General features: G+C 49.2%; 1 protein-coding gene and 1 long non-coding RNA gene across 8 annotated transcripts in view; one reads left to right on the top strand and one right to left on the bottom strand.

Annotated features, from left to right (window-relative positions):
• DCUN1D4 (defective in cullin neddylation 1 domain containing 4) overlaps positions 1-16430 on the top strand; it is a 73486-nt gene that overhangs the window by 17024 nt on the left and 40032 nt on the right. For 3 of the 6 annotated variants that reach the window (XM_050947984.1, XM_050947991.1, XM_050947988.1), the window contains one exon: positions 13355-13394. The exons of 2 other annotated variants lie outside the window; for them this stretch is intronic. In XM_050947984.1, coding sequence (XP_050803941.1) covers positions 13355-13394 — 40 coding nt within the window. Of the gene's footprint in view, positions 1-13354; positions 13395-16430 lie in introns of those variants that run through there. One more of the 6 variants, XM_050947990.1, reaches the window with a different exon arrangement.
• LOC127048380 (uncharacterized) lies at positions 644-14663 on the bottom strand. 2 transcript variants are annotated; one of them, XR_007773618.1, is made up of 3 exons: positions 13353-14663; positions 7077-7196; positions 644-5619 (listed from the first exon to the last, which is right to left on the bottom strand). It is a non-coding gene; the product is annotated as an uncharacterized LOC127048380 (long non-coding RNA). The 2 variants fall into 2 exon arrangements; XR_007773619.1 differs by having other exon boundaries at positions 644-5601.

Here is a 16430-nt window from a genome sequence, read left to right as displayed (position 1 = left end):
CTTGAGAACACCTGTTTGCTTTTCTTTTGAGATGGTTAACACATTTAATTGCTGCAATTGTAAGGTGCCACACAGCACTTTCTGTGCAAGCCTACTTTATTTGTAAGGTAGAAAGCATTACAGAGAAAAGGTTTAAAACAGTAAAAGAACCCAAATGGGTGCTAATAAGCTTGCCAGAATTAACCACAGCCCTAACATGGATTCTGACAGGAGCTGTTCTTTAATCTCCTCACCTAAGGAGATTTCTTGTGGTTTTCAATTTATTATAGCTTCTCAGAACAAGCAGCCAGTCTTATATGACCTCAGTAGGCCAACTCTTTCCAAACCTATCTTAAGGATTGGGGCTTTCTGTAAACCAAGGGCCCTGTCCATTTGCTGGATCAGGAAGAAGGCCATGAGCCAGTCTAAAACCAGGCTATTTATTTAAAAACCTTTTTTGATCTGTTGGTTTCTGGAGGAAGTAGTTTGAAGTAGTATGTATGAACTTTTCTAGGGAGGTGGCTTCTCTGGAAATGTTAGTCTTAGAGAATTTGCTGAATTAGCCCCTGGTGTTCTCCTATTTACCCTTCCTCTGGAAATACACACAATTCCACAATAACACATACATAGTTGATTTTTAATGAAACAGTGAACTCCAAAGATGTTAAAATGAATTAATTAAAGTTTAATTTAATAAGTTTATTTAGAGTATTGCAGGAAATTAGAGCATTCTATCTCCCTCCTACAGAAGTAGGTTTAACTAGGATGCTGGCTAACACCCTAGGGGATCCCACTGACTGAATCAGGGGCAATGCATTCTTCTTGAAAGTGGGGGGGCCATGAGGCCCCACCTCCCCTGTGGCCCCACCCTTGTCTCCCTATTTCCTCTGAAGCCCTGTCCCCTGGCCAAGCTGGAAGCTGGAGCCTGGCTTGAGAGCCTCCACTTGCCCAGGGTGGGGAGGAGCCTGAGAGCAGCCCCTGGCCTGTGTCTTTGCCCACCAGACTCCTCATCCAGGGCAGGTGGAAGGTCTGTGGCATCCCACAGCTGCCTGGGCTCCCTGGGCTCCTCTTACCCGGGCCAGGCTCCAGCTTCTGGCCTGACCAGGGTCGGGGCCTCAGGAGCCGAAGAGCTGCAGCCAAGCCATGGTAAGAACTGCTCTGGCAGCTATGGGGAGCTGCGGACCCTCCATCTGCCCTAGGTGGGAGTCTGGGGGGAGGGGCACAGACTGAGGGCTGCTCTCGGCCCCCGCATCCGAGGCAGGTGGAGAGTCCCTGGCTCTCCACAGCTGCTCGAGCAGCTCTTATCTAGGCTGGGCTGCAGCTTCTGACCTGGCTTGAGGGGAAGAGGAGGTGTAGAGGGCCAAGCCCATGGCAAAAAGTGGATAGGCCAGGTCCGTCTATTTTCAAAAGTGGGAGGGCCATGGCCCCTTGGCCTCCCACACCCTGTTCTGGCGCCCCTGGACTGAATGCTTGGACAGGTTTATTTCCTGGATGGTGGTTTTGTTAGTACCTTTTATAATTTCACAATTAATTTGTTTAGGTAACAAACATTTTGCTATCAAGCCAGCGTATTTTCTTTAAATATTTGTACAGTGTTTTTTCATAACCATTCTTCAAAATATAGAACCTATGAGGCTGATCTTTTACATGCCCCTTCTTGCTTTTGTTGCTCCCCAACTTTTGGGTGTAAACTTGAGACCTAATTTTTCTCACATCTCCCGTGCCCTTTCCTGGGAGTATATATGGTGTCTCTTGGTTCCCCAAGTGGTCAGCTGCCTTAGCTCTGGATTGAGGTTCCCCAACCACCGTGGGAATATTACAAGCAGACATTCTTTGGCTCAAAGGGACAAATATGTCAGGGCTACCTCCTTGTGCAGTGGCTCTCAAACATGTGCTGCTTTTATTTTGCTCTGTCCCGTTACAGGTCCTTTTGAAGAGCTGGCAGAGAGCTTAATTTCTTTATTTTGGGCCCAGTGAATTTTCTTTCAAGTCAGTAGTCTTCTCCTTTCTTTGAAGCAGCAGGCAGTCTCATCCCCTTCCTCCTCAGGTGTTTGTAGATTGCAAACTGGGATTGCAACCTGATTCTTTTTGGACCAGAGGTCGGCAACCTTTCAAAAGTGATGTGCCGAATCTTCATTTGTTCACTCTAATTTAAGGTTTCGTGTGCCAGTAATACATTTTAACATTTTTAGTAGGTCTCTTTCTATAAGTCTGTAATATATAACTAAACTATTGTTGTATGTAAAGTAAATAAGGTTTTTAGAATGTTTAAAAAGCTTCATTTAAAATTAAATTAAATTGAAGAGCCCCCTGGACCGGTGGCCAGGACCTGGGCAGCGTGAGTGCCACAGAAAATTGGCTCGCGTGCCGCCTTCGGCACCTGTGCCATAGTTTACCTACCCCTGTTTTGGACTCTAATGGGGAATGTGACTCCCTCTTCCCTTGTTAGCTATTCTATTTACATTTTTGCTTACATACTGTCTTCTCTGTCTTAGGCTAACTAAGAGAGTCGTTTACTCTTTCTGTTTTCAACGCTATAACATTTTCTAAAAGCAACGAATATGGAATAACTGAAAATACACCTTACACTTTCTGGGTCTGTGTAGAAATTTGTGCTGTAAGTAGAATGAAGGCATTCACACCAGGAACCTTAACCCACATTTCACACTGTGGCAGCATTTGATGGGGCTTCACTATATCGGACTAAACTATAATCCTGGCTGGCCCCATATCTCTCTATACAGTGAATTTATCTCCATTAACCACTACCTTCTGCTGCCACTGTTGATTGGATGGATTTGCACCTATGAAGGGGCAGCAAGACATGTTTGCAATGATATGGATTGTGAATTTTGCCATTTGCAAACTGGCTGTGTGACTTTCTCCCTCTGGAGGTTCAGTCACACAGCTAACTCTATGAGGTTGAGGTGCAGCTGGCGTTCCCAGCGCTGCAATGTCACTCAGTGGGTGTTGTGAGCATTCTTGGTCGAAGTGATCCTGCTGGCCACATATGGCACACCATTATTCTTGCTGATCCAGGGCTTTTGAGAACTTGATTTCTGTCCCCCGTGGGTGCAGGTCTTTGCTTCGGCTCGATTCCTGTCCTCTGATCCTGTTCTCTTCCTATTAGTCAACCTGGATTTGATAGAAAACCTATCTGCATATTGGTCAGCCCATTTCCCAGGTATGGTTACTTCTTTGAGTGATTGCTCATGTGTATTCCACAATAGACATATGCTCGCCACATGCACCAGTGCCGAAAGTTTTTCCCCTAGCAGTACCCGTGGGGGGGACCACCCTCCGCGACCCTTGGCGTGGCACCTGCCTGGCACGGTATAAGGGGAGCTGCGCTCCCCCCCCCCCGTTCCTTCTTGCTGCCAGTGAAGGTGCATTAGAACTGCTCTGCTCCAGCTTCGTTGTAGCTTGTCCCCAGAACTGTTCCTTCGTTCAGTGTTAGTACCTGTAGTTAGTTAGCTGTTTAGTTAATCAGTGAGCCCGAGCCCGGGGCATGCCCTGTGCCCCGGGGTTTAAGTCATGTGGCTCTTGCAGGCGTTCTGTGCTAAGAAGTGACCTGCACACAGACTTTTTGCGCTGCTTGGGAGAAACTCATATCAGCGAAAGGTGCAAGATTTGCAAGTTGTTTAAGCCTTAGACCAAAAGAGAAAGGGACGTTAGGCTCTGGGTCATCCTAATGTAGTTGGGGCTGACCCCGACCCTGGCATGCCACTCCAAACCAGTACCTGGCACCGTGGTGTTGGTACATGACAACCTTCCAGTACCATTGACCAGTCGGCACTGCTCCCCGTCCATGGGGCACACCAAGAGGCCCAAGAAGACTCCCTCTTTGCAGCGGCACTGAGGGAAAGCTGGGCCAGAGGCTAGATTCATGTTGGGCAGTCCTCAATCCCCACCGGGCCCCAGGCCTCCGACTCAAGCTAAGCGGAGTAGCCCGGCCTCTTTGGAACAAGCCTCTCCGGATGTCCGGATGCCTTCCACCCCTGAAGCCCTCAGGCAGCCTGGGCTGTCATATGCATGCTGGTGCCTGGAGTGCTGCCGATGTTGGCCCCGTGCTCCAGCGGCAAGCTACTGTTGAGATCTCCGCAGTTGCCTCCGACCCGGTATTGGTCTTGGTCGAAGGAACGTTACCGATGCTGAGCACCGCCCAGCATCTGCTTGGGGCAGAGTCCAGGTGGATCACCCTCGACGCCGACCAGACTGTCGGGCTGGGTTTTGTCTGGCCAGGATTCACAGTACTGCTCATCCTCAAGGAGCAAACATTGATGAGACTGCGGTGGGCATCGCCGTCAGTCTTCGTCTTGGAAAGGATACTGCAGTCAGTCACGGCACATTCATTGATGCCGTTCCCGTTTGGACTCCCGCTCCAAGTCTCCGTCAAGACATTGCAGCCCCGGGCATCGATCGCTGGCATCTCGCCGTCGTGGGTCCACCTGTCGAGGCCGTTTGTGGAGCAGCTATTACCATTGGTACCAGTCCTCTATGTCGAGATCATGGTCCCGTGGCTGTCGTAGATCATGACACCACTGCTCCTCCTGGTCCAGGGACAGCAGTGGATCGTACGCCAGCCTGGTTTCCATCTGTGGCTGTCCTTTGATGGTCCGGGCCAGCCAACCTGGACAGCTGGTCCCGCCAGTGCCACAGCAGTTGCAGTGGCACTGAACATCGTGGCCGGCCAAATGGTACCAGTGGGCACTGTGGCCTCCGGCGCACCCCTGGTGGGACCTTGCTTGGAGGCTGGAGCTTCGGAAGCACCGTCGACCTCCCTCTCCAGACCCCCGAGAAAGGAGTTGGTGGGACGTACGTCCTCAGCACCATGCCTGGAGTCCAACCAGGTGGTGGACCTTCTGGTGCCAGCTGACACCCAGAGCACTGCACCGGCCTCTTTGCCCTTCCCGGAGGAGGCGATTGTGGCCCTGTGTCCTGCAGGAGGACTCCAGGGCCCCCCCAAGAACCCTTAAAGAGAGTGGCAGTAAGCCTACACCTCCAGGCAGAGGAGATGGAGGAGCCCTTCCTGTTTAACCTATTGTCCCCGTTGGCAGCGGGAAGGTTGGCCTTGCCTCTCCACGAAGGGGTGGCTAAGATTTCTAATGCCCTGTGGCAAACACCGGCCTTGTTGGCCCCCATCTCAAAAAAGGTGGAACATAAGTACTTTGTACCCCCTAAGGGTATGAGTACTTGTATACTCACCTGGTGCCCAACTCCTTGATGGTCGAGCCGGTCAACCATAGGCATCGGCAGGGTCAGCCAGCCATTACTCCAAAGAACAAAGACTCTCAGAGACTGGACTCGTTCGGTAGGAAAATTTATTCATCTTTGAGCTTCCAGTTATAAGTGGCGAACCATCAGGCTCTCCTGGGCCGGTACGAATGCCATTAGTGGGGCTCCCTGCCTAAGTTTGAGGACTCCCTCCAGAAACATGATAGGAAGGAGTTTAAGGCATTAGTAGAGGAAAGGACAGCGGCTGCTAGGGCGTCCCTGCAGGCAGCTTCGGATGCTGCGGCCATGGCCACACTATCAATGGCCTCCACGGTGTCCATGAGATGGACGTCATGGCTTCTTCTCTCTGGGCTGTCCAGCGAGGCTCAGTCTTCCATGCAGGATCTCCTGTTTGATGGGAAAGCTCTGTTTGCGGAGGAAACAGATACAAGGCTGCATGGCATGAAAGACTCCCACACGACCCTCCAGACTCTGGGCTTCTGTATCCCAGTTCTGGCAAAACCTAAATTCAATCCACACCAGACTTCCGCCCAGGCTGCCCTCCCAAAGTACAAGGCTGCCCATAAGAAGCAGAGGGACTTTAAGAGACGCTCTCGCAGGCAGTAGCCTGCCCCTGAGCCTGGGTTCTCCAAGGGCAAGCAGGTGGGGAAAAGGCGTTTTTGACGGGTTTCTCGGGGGCACCCCCCCAGTCCTCATCAGGGATCTACCCGCAGTAAAGCTTCTCTTCTCCAACTGGTTGTGTGCTTTCCTCCTGGAATGGTTGCGGTTAACACCATTTCCCATTTCCTGGGGTTACACCCTCCAGTTTACTTCCTCCCTGCCCAACCACCCCCTGCCCCTGTTCATCTTGGACCCCTTGCACGAAGCACTGCTTGAGCAGGAGGTGGGGTGGCTCCTAGGACTAGGAGCAATTAGGATGACCAGACGTCTCGATTTTATCAGGACTGTCCCGATATTTACTTGTTTGTCCCGCATCCCAACTGATATTCGGTCGGGATGTGAATTATCCCGATATTTTGCCCTCCGGTGCACAGGCGGAGGGGGCTGGCGCCCCCTCACCCTAACTTCACCCTGGCCCCGCCCCCTGCCCCATCCTCATTGGATCCCTCCCCAAATCCCCGCCCTGGCCCTGCCCCCAGCCCCACCTCCTCACTGCCCTATTGAATCTCTCCCCAAATCCCTGCCCTGGGCCCGCCTCTTTCCCAAGCATGCCACATTCCTCCTCCTCCTCATCCCTCCCTCCCAAGCTTGCGCTGATCAGCTGTATGGCGGCGCAAGCACTGGAGGGAGGGGGAAGAAGCAGGACGTGGCAGCCAGCTTAGGGGAGGTAGAGGCAGAGCGAAGGCAAGCTGGTGTGGGGGGGGGCGGCAGGATGTGGAGCTGCCGGTGGGTACTCAGCCCCCACCAATTTTTCCCTGTGCTCCGGCGGCTCTTGTTGTTGTTCCACCAGCACCCCCTTGCCCTGATATTTCACGTTGCTCATCTGGTCACACTGGGAGCGATAGAGGTGGTGCTCAAGGAGTTCATGGGCAGAGGGTATTACTCCTGTTATTTCCTTATCTCAAAGGCCAAAGTGGGGCTCACACCCATCCTGGATCTCTGAGGTCTGAACCAGTACATGGTGAAGCTCGAATTCTGCATGGTCTCCCTGGCCTCCATCATCCGCTTCCTGGACTCTGGGGACTGGTATGCTGCCCTCAATTTACAGGATGCATACTTCCACATCCACATATTCGAGGGGCACAGACGGTTCCTCCATTTCATGGTGGGACAGAATCATTACCAATTCACAGTCCCTCCTGTTTGGTCTGTCCACTGCCCCCTGGGTGTTTACAAAATGCATGTTGGTGGTAGCGGCCTACCTCAGGTGGCGGGAGGTCCAGATATTCCCCTATCTGGACGATTGCCTTGTCAAGGGCACCTCCTGGTCGCAGGTGAGGGATCCTGTGGTGCTCCTCCTGTTCATGTGCACTGCCTTGGACCTGTTGGTAAACAACACCAAGTCCATGTTAGTCCCAGTCCAACGCATAGAGTTTATCAGGGCGCTTCTGAATGGAGAGTTGGACAGAGCCTCTCTCCCGCCAGACAGGTTCGAAACCCTGAAAGGTCTCACCGATTCAGTCACAAGGTTCCCGGTGACAACAACCAGGGTTTGCCTGCAACTCTTGGGTCACATGTCGGCATGCACATATGTGGTCCGTCACACCAGACTTAGGATGAAGCTCCTCCAGCTCTGGTTGGCCTCAAAGTTCTCCCAGACCAGAGACAGGATGGCCAAGGTCCTCACTGTGCTGGACTCTGTGATCACCTTCCTACGGTGGTAGTTCGCCTCAAACAACATGCTCCAAGGGATCTCGTTCAGGGACAGGACCCCGTCGTTGGAGCTGGTGTCTGATGCGTCGGACCTGGGTTGGAGGGCACACGTGGGGAACTTTCAGACCCAAGGCCTGTGGTCGGCTCGAGACCTGACCCTACATCTAAATGTCAAGGAGCTCAGGGCGGTGCAGCAGGCATGTATGGCCGTCCGCTCGCACCTGAAGGGCAAGGTATGCAGGGTCCTCACGGACAACATGGCTTTTATGTTCTGTATCAACAGGCAAGGCGAGGTCCGATCCTCTTCTGCGAAGTCCTCAGGTTGTGAGACTTCTGTATAGCCCATGACATCCACCTGAAGGCCTTTCAGCTACCGGGCGCCCAGAATGAGAGGGCGGATTGCTTGAGCAGGGACTTTTCCGGCCAACCAGCTCTACTGAAGGTGGAGAACTCCCCAGCTGGACTTATTCGCGACTCGGCAGAACCGGCAATGCCCCCCGTTCTGCTCTAGGGGGCAGTGTGCTGGGGAGGAGCACTATCTCCAGTGCCTTCCTCCTGTCCTGGTCAGGCCGGCTTCTCTATGCCTTTTCCCCCATTTCCCCTAATCAGCAGGATCCTGGAGAAGATAAAGTTGGACAAGGCACAGGTCCTCCTGATTGCCCCAGTGTGGCCCATGCAGCATTGTTATGGGACTGGCGGTAGCTCCACCGTAGCCGTTGCCACTCCACCTGGACCTGCTCTCTCAGGACCAGGGCCGCCGCCTCCATCCCAGCCTAGCAGCTCTTCACCTCATGGTTGCTCAGTGCTTAGGTGGAGAGGAAAGGACATGCTCAGACCAGGTTCAGCATGTCCTCCTCGAAAGTAGATGGCCCTCCACTCGTCACACTTATTTGACGAAGTGGTCCCGGTTTTCTAGGTGAGCGGCAGACCAGAGTGTCTCCCCGGTGGTCACCCTGATCCAGCTTATCCTTGATTACCTCCTCCACCTGAGGACCCAGGGCCTGGCGCCCTCGTCAGTTAGGGTGCACTTGGCAGCCATATCGGCCTTTCATCCGCCTGTGCAAGGGCACACGTTTTTTTCCCATGATATGACTGGCCGGTTACTTAAGGGTTTGGACTGTCTTTTTCCATATTCTAGACCCCCAGTCCCACAGTGAGACCTAAACCTAGTGTTGGCTCATCTCATGGGGGTCCCATTTGAACCACTGGCCACATGCTCCTGGTCTCACCTCTCATGGAAGGTGGCCTTCCTGGTTGCAATCACGTTGGCCAGACAAGTCTCGGAGCTCAGGGCCCTGACCTCCGAGCCGCCGTACACAGTCTTTCATAAGGACAAGGTCCAGCTTTGCCTGCACCCTGCGTTCCTCCCAAAGGTGGTCTGTGCCTACCACAAGGGTCAGGACATTTTTCTACCGGTCCTCTGTCCCAAGCCCCACGCGTCCAGTGAGGAGTGCTGTCTCCACACACTCGATATACGACGGGCTCTGGCTTTCTACCTTGAGTGGTCTAAGCTGTTCAGAAAATCCTTGCAACTGTTCGTCACCTCAGCTGAGCGTGCGAGGGGCCAGCCGATTTCCATCCAACGGCTTTCCAGTCGGATCACTTTGTGCATCCGTTCCTGTTATGAGCTGGCGGGTGTCCCTCCGCCACCCATCATGAGGGCATACTCGACTCAGGGGCAGGCCTCGTCGACTGCCTTCATGGCCCATGTCCCCATCCAGGATATTTGTAGGGCCGCCACGTGGTCTTCAGTTCACATGTTCACCTCGCATTATGCGATCGTCTCCCAGACCAGGGAAAACGCTGGGTTCAGCAGGGCTGTCCTCCGTCCTGGGAACTTGTGAACTCCTACCCACCTCCAACAGAGATAGCTTGGAATCACCTATTGTAGAATACACATGAGCAATCACTCGAAGAAGAAAAGACAGTAACCTTTTCCATAACTGGTGTTCTTCGAAATGTGTTGCTCATGTCTATTCCACATCCCATCCTCCTTCCTCTCTGTCGGAGTTGTCGGGAAAGAAGGAACTGAGGTTGGGGGGAGCATGCAGCTCCCCTTATACCACGCCAGGCAGATTCCACTTCAGGAGTTCCAGGGGGTGCTCCCCCCTACAGTTACTGCTAGAGGAAAAACTTCCGGCACCAGTGCATGTGGCGAGCATGCACACCTATTGTGGAATAGACATGAGCAACATATCTCGAAGAACACCAGTTATGGAAAAGATAACTGTCTTATCTCTGGGATTTTGTCTGTTAACCATGATTTCAGGTTAGGGTGCCAGAATTTATAGAATTGTTATATACCTATTATTCATAGGCCTCATTGATAGTGGTACCCCTCCCATATACTTCCCCATGTCTATACATAACCATTAATTTGATTTGAAACATCAGCATAGGTCCTGTCTTTTTTTCTGAATTCCCTGCACTCTTGTAACAAAGCTTGTTTACAGCTTTCATAAACTTTATAGTCTGCCCTTCCCATTAGGATAAAAATGTCCAAGACCTTTGTCTCAGACAGTAGTGGAGCCAGGTACCTTACAGTATGCTCCTTTCCCACCTTATTCAATTTACATCCTATTTAAAAAATGTGTTAGAGCACATCCATTTCACCCCCTCCCTAAAACAAGGAAATAGGTTGGACTCTACACCATTCAGCAATACTGGTACCCGGGGACTGACTCCGCCTGTTGGACTCTGGTTCTGCTAGCGTGGTCTTTCTGTTTCACAGTGATGTTGGTGCTCCTTATCCTTTTCTCTCTTCTCCAGCTGTTGCTGGTGCTCCTCATACTGGTGGTGATTCTCCTGTTTTTCTTGTACTGAAACTGCCTTCCTTGGTCTGCCAGCTGCTGGGTTTCCAGACACATTCTGTCCCTCTTCTGCGCCAGCTGTGGAGCTGTCCATCACTCCTGTTGCAGTGGTGTGGATGGAGCACAGTTGCTGTCATTGCCAGCTTCTTCCCTCTTTTAGGCGTTGGCTCCAAGACTCACCCCGTCTGCTGGACCCTCTGTCAGCAGGCTGGAGGTTCTTTGTGAATCTGGACCATCATTCCTTAACTGGTCATTAGAATACAGCAAATTTACTAGCTGTGATTTTGTTTGATCCTCAATATTGATCTGCCTTTTTTTTTTTGCCTAACTCAACCACGTGATTTTTCTTCAGCTATTTATAATTCACTTTCCCTGTTTTTTCCCCATTATTCCTTTCCTGAAAAGACAGTTGAGACTGGTGGGGTGAAGACTTACTGGCACAGCGCTGTCTCCTGGGAATTAGTTCTTCCAGCCCGGAGTGCCCTCTGCAGGCTGGTGTCTCGCCTGCTGCTGGCCCCCATGTCTCTCCTGGACCCCAGTGCCCCTTTACATCAGGGTTCTGCCCCCAGCAGCAACCCACAGTGTGGGTCTCCCCACCCAGGGGACTCCCCACAACCCTCTATCCCCACCTTGCCTCAGTGGTTACTGCCAGTCACCATCTAGCCCCTGCTCACTGGGGCAGACTGAAGTCTGTAAACCACTCATCATCGGCCAGTGGGGTTAGGACCTGCTACCTTTGCTTATCTCTGGGCTGGCCCTCTGCAGTCCCAGTACCTTTTTGTATGCCCTTTTACAGGCTTGTAGCCTGGTTTTTTTTTTTCAGGGTGGAGCTCCCCAGCTCCCTTTACCCTTTCCCAGCACTGCTCCACCTCGGATTCCCTTCTGTCCCAGGCAGCCAGGTCCTTCTCTCTCAAGAAACTAGAGAGAGAGTGTCCTCCTGAGCTCCTGGCTTGCAGCCCTTTTATAGGGCCAGCTGGGCCCTGATTGGGGTGTGGCCCCCGCTGTGGCTGTTTCCCCAATCAGCCTCTGCTTTTCTCTCAGCCCCAGCCCTCTCCAAGGGCTGGCTTTTAACCCCTCTTTACTGGAGTGGAGCTGCCCCACTACAGAGACCTTTGTGCTTTTTTTCCCTGCAGTACTTGCTTTTCCTGTTGTTGGCACTTACGCAATTTACATTGTCGCAGCATTCCACTACTATAGTTCAGGGTAACTGCATCTGTATTTCCCTTCAGTTGTCCAGTAAGGGCACCCACTCTCAGGGTTCCAGCTCTCCAGCTTTTGCCTCTCTTGGACGGTGACATGCAGCCCTCTCCCTTCTGACTGGGGTGCTTTTAGGCTGTACGGTTTCCTGCCTTCACTGTGTATTTCTCAGTGCAGACAATTTGCTCAAGGATGCCTGCTTGCTTTCTCTTCAGAGATGGTTAACAGGTGTAATTGCTACAGTTATAGGGTACCACACAGCACTTCCCATGCAAGCATACTTATTTTTAAGCTAAAAAATTACAGTATAGAGAAGACATTAAAAATAGTAAAAGAATCTACATGCATGCTAATAATAAGCTTACCAGAATTCAAATGGATTCTGACAGGAACTGTCCTTCAATCCTTCATGCAGCAGGATTCCTTATAGTTACTAGTTTATTACAGCTTCAGCTGAGAACAAGCACCCAGTCTTATGTGACCTCAGTAGGCCAAGTTCTTCCAATCGTATCCTAAGGATTAGGGCCTTCCATGGAACAAGGACCCTGTCCATTTGCTAGATCAGGAAGAAGGCCATGAGCCAGTTTAAAACCAGGCTAGTTATTTAAAAAATTTTTTTTTTCTTTTTTGGTCTGTTGGGTTCTGGAGAAACTAGTTTGAACTAGTGTATGTGGAGCTTTCTGTGGAGGTGGCTTCTCGGGAGATGTTACAGCCTGAGTGTATTTGCTTAATTATTCCTACTTTCTCCTATTTACCTTTCTCATGGAAATACATACAGTTCCACAATAACACATTCATAATTGCATTTTTAATGAAACAATGAACTCTAAAGATGTTAAAACTAAGTCAGTAAAGTTTAATTTCATTAAATTAAGTTTATTTAGACTACTTCAGGAAATTTAGTCTGTTATATCTCTCTCCTACAGAAGTGCATGTAACTAGAATTGGCCGGCAGCTTAGGAGAACCTATTGAATTGGGCAGGTGTATTTCTTGGATGGCAGTTTTGCTATTTTATACTTCCACATTTTCCTGTTTAGGTAACAAACATTTTGCTAGGAAGCCAGCATATTTTTAAAAAAATGTGTACAGAGTTGTTTGATGATCATTCCGCATAATATCTTTTTTTAGAATTTATGAGGCTGATCTTTTACATTTTTAATACAATGAACTCCAAAATATTTAAAGTAATTCATTAAGGTTTAATTTATTTAATAAAGTTTATTTAGGACATTGTAGGCAACTCTTAGTCTGACACACATACACACACACAGACACACACACGTTAGCTTAGTGGAAAAGGTATTGTGTGTTCAGAGTATGATTTTTCAAAAGTTCATAACTCAGTCAAATCTCAGCTGGTTTTCCTGGGAACATATAACAGTACTTTTCCTCAAGACCATTTTCATGTTAAATTTTTGCTGCTAGCTGCTTCAATGCTAAAGCTGTTCAAAATAGCGTTGCCAAATTTTTTTCCCCCTACAGTGAACACATTTGTGTTTCACTATCTTTTTTTCTCAAAATAACTGAACATTTTTTGCTTAATCTTTCAAATATTTTAAAAAGAGCACTCCTGGGTAGATTCCTCACCTGGAAAATTTCAACTCATAAGGGTAATGCTTCGGAAAATTAAGAACTGAAAACTGGGTTAGAATGGAAACCATTATGCAGCCCCAGCTATTGCAGTTGCTAGTACTTCTGTGACAATGAAAATTATTTGGAGTACTATATCAAGTGATAGTTGAAAACACTGTTATAGAGCTTTATATTGTAAAGGCTACCATATCCCTTAACTGCATTGATGAAAATGTCTTACTTACAGAATCTGACAGAAGACGTTGGTCAAGACGATCACCAGACAGGTACTTGATAATTACTTAGTTGAAATATACTGTAGGAATTTAAGCATGCATTCTAAGAGAAAACTAACTAAAATGATTAGTTCTAATATATTAAATGGCTACAAGGGGGATATCTACTAGAAAATAATAAAACCAGTTTGTTTTCAAAAGCAGTGTTTTGAAAAACAGCAGTGCTTCTAATTTCTCCAACTATGAATAGTTCCTATAGGTCTCTATGACATCTGCCATTTTACTGTTACTTCCTAATAGGAATTCACTAGACCAGTGTTTCTCAGATGCGGCTACCAGGGGCTTTTCTTGTGGTCACAGCCTCCGGAGTGATGGTTGCAGGGGTGGGAGATGGAGCAGCAGTCCCTCCCTTGGGGCTGCTAGCCGGGTTTGAGCCTTGTCCCCTCTGGAGACACAAACACTGGAGGATCAAGCAGCCAGTGAGTTCCCCACCTTTCTGGGGGTAGTGGAGTCCGGCTTCAGTCCTGGGGTGACGGGTGGTAGGCTCCAGCTGCAGAGCTTCAGACTCCATCTCCAGGCTCTGGGATCTGTCTCCGGGCTCAAGGCTTCGGGCTCTGCCCTCCAGCTGCACAGTCGTGAGCTCTGGCCCCTGGCCATATGACACTTGGCTCTGGCCCTGGGCTCATCGCCCCCCATTGCCCCAGCCCCTGCTGCCTCCCCCGGCCCCCATTCATTCCCCCTATCATCCCTGGCCCCGCTGCCTCCCTATCTACCTCACCATTCAGGGCTTAATTTGTATCCTGGCATGCCAGGGTTGAGTAAGTCTGCTGTGAAAAGTGATAAATGTATGTTTGTTCATATCACTTTTCACAGCAGACTAAGGCTATATCTACACTAGCACTTTTGTTGGTCAGTGTGTGAACAAAACATCCTCGACTGACAAAAGTTTCACAGACAGAAGCACTGGTGTGGACAGCGGTATGTTGGCAGGAGAGTGTCTCCTGCGAACATAGCTACCGTTGCTCATTGGGAGTGGTTTAATTATGCCAGCGGGAGAGCTTCTCCCACCAGCATAGAGCAGCTACACAGGAGACCTTACAGTGGCACAGCTGCAGCGGTACAACTGTGCCATTAAGGTCTATAGTGTAGACATAGCCTTAGTAGCTAGCTGGGAGGCTGTGAAAACTGATATTAACATACAAGTATCACTTTTCACAGCAGCAGATTTACTAGCCAGCAAGTCTAAAAAAAAAAGGCAACCAAAAAAGCAAAATAAAAAACAACAAAAAAGTCAAGGCTGTGCAAAGCACCTTATGTGTATTTCTGGTCTGTTTAGGTCCAGTAAAGAATAGAAACAACTGTACATTATTATTGCAGAAAATCCTATATAAATAAATTACAACGATTTGGACATGTATATGTGCATATTTATTCATTTTTCCTAGAGTTAATTAAATATTTTAGGAAAAATTGTCAGAGCGGCCTCCAGCAAGAGTTGGTGGTTGCACTCTGAGGCCACCAAAAATTTTGTTGTGATAACCCCTGACCTAGACTCTATCTGTACATGACTCTCACTTCTGGGATATAGGTTCTGAGCACAAGACTAGCAGAATCTCTCTTGCTGTTAAGGTTTTTGGACTCCTGTGAGCTGTAGTGGGAATAGAGCACAACTCAGGCCCCCGCTGGCCATTATGTGGCCCCCTTTGCTTCACTTTAGACACTCCGGTAAGCTTTTTCTTGACTGAGATTGAGGAAGGAATCTTGCTTACGGAGATGAATCTCTGTCGGTGTTGTTCGAATTCTTCTCCATATTCCAGTGATATTTGTTGAATACCGCTTCTTGGTTCTAACTCTGCCTTCTAATTGGGTCCAGCAGAGTTCTTTGAATTCCTGAGCCCTTTGTTTTGAAGGCTTGGCACAGTTGTTCTGTTGTTCTGTGTTCACTGGCTCCAACATTTTTTTACGTGGCTTGATGTCTTACAGTTTGGTGCCTGCATTAGTGCTTGTTTCTATTGAGCTGGTGCTATCTTTGATATATAGTCCTTTTCTCTTTAATTTTAGGTATGGTATCTAAAGAGGATCACTTAGTGGCCTCACACCTTGATCATGTAGTAGAACAGTGCCTTTGTCATGTTATCTGCTTCAGAAGTGCTAGTTCTGTTTGCAGATGTCATCTTGAGCACTGAAGAAAAGTGAAGAGTGCCTGCAGGTTCTCAAGACAACCCAGGAAGATTCTTGTAAGCCTAGTGTATGGTCAACATAGAGCAATTAAAAAGGCAAACTCTTGAAGTTCAGGGCTGAGTTGGCCAGGACTAAGTGCTAAGATTCAGAGCAGACCTGTCTTCCACCCTCCCTGGTAAGTCTAGTGGGATCACCTCACCACTGAAGTGCCTTTCACCATCAGCAGAGAGGGCTTCACCAGATGTTGGGTCCTGAATGCACTCAGGGCCTTGGCATTTGGAGTTGTTGATGAAATGAAGCCTCTGTATGAGAGGCTGAGGCAGGTGATGTTGAGGAATCAAAAGCTTCCCAATGACAAAACCCATAACATCATCTCCACATTGAGGTCTCAGGATTTCCTCCTCCTGCATCCATATGCTGGAAGTGGAGATGGGTAGGTTGATTCCAGGTATTAGAGTATGCTCTGTAATTTGGCCCGGTCACTCTTGGTCCTTTATATGGCTGTCGAGAAGTCCACAGTACCTATTTTGAGGTAATTCTCTTGCTCTGCATCATCAAGAGTAGAAACTCTGTATGCATCTGGAACTTTTCTTCCTCCCAGGCTAGCGCTTGTATCTTGAGAGTCAGTACTGTAAACTCAAGCCTCAGTGCTGCTTCTGCTTTCGTGATGGGGATTTGTGCGCAACCAGGGTTAGTCCTGCCAATGTCACTTATGATACTCCAGGTTTCCTTGTCACCTACATAGTTCTAGCCATTTGAGTTGAGACAGGCTGAGTAGTAAGGTGGTGAGAGGTGCTATTGGAACTCATGTTAGCCAAAGGAGTCTTCTGCTTCAAAATACACATCTACTATGAGGAACATGACAATAGAGAAATCCTACCTTATATCATTTTTCACAGAAACTCT

This window comes from Gopherus flavomarginatus, chromosome 3, assembly GCF_025201925.1.
Source record: "Gopherus flavomarginatus isolate rGopFla2 chromosome 3, rGopFla2.mat.asm, whole genome shotgun sequence".
Lineage (NCBI taxonomy): Eukaryota > Metazoa > Chordata > Testudines > Testudinidae > Gopherus > Gopherus flavomarginatus.
The sequence above is the reverse complement of the archived record's forward strand: the minus strand, read 5'-3'. Positions and strand labels throughout refer to the sequence as shown.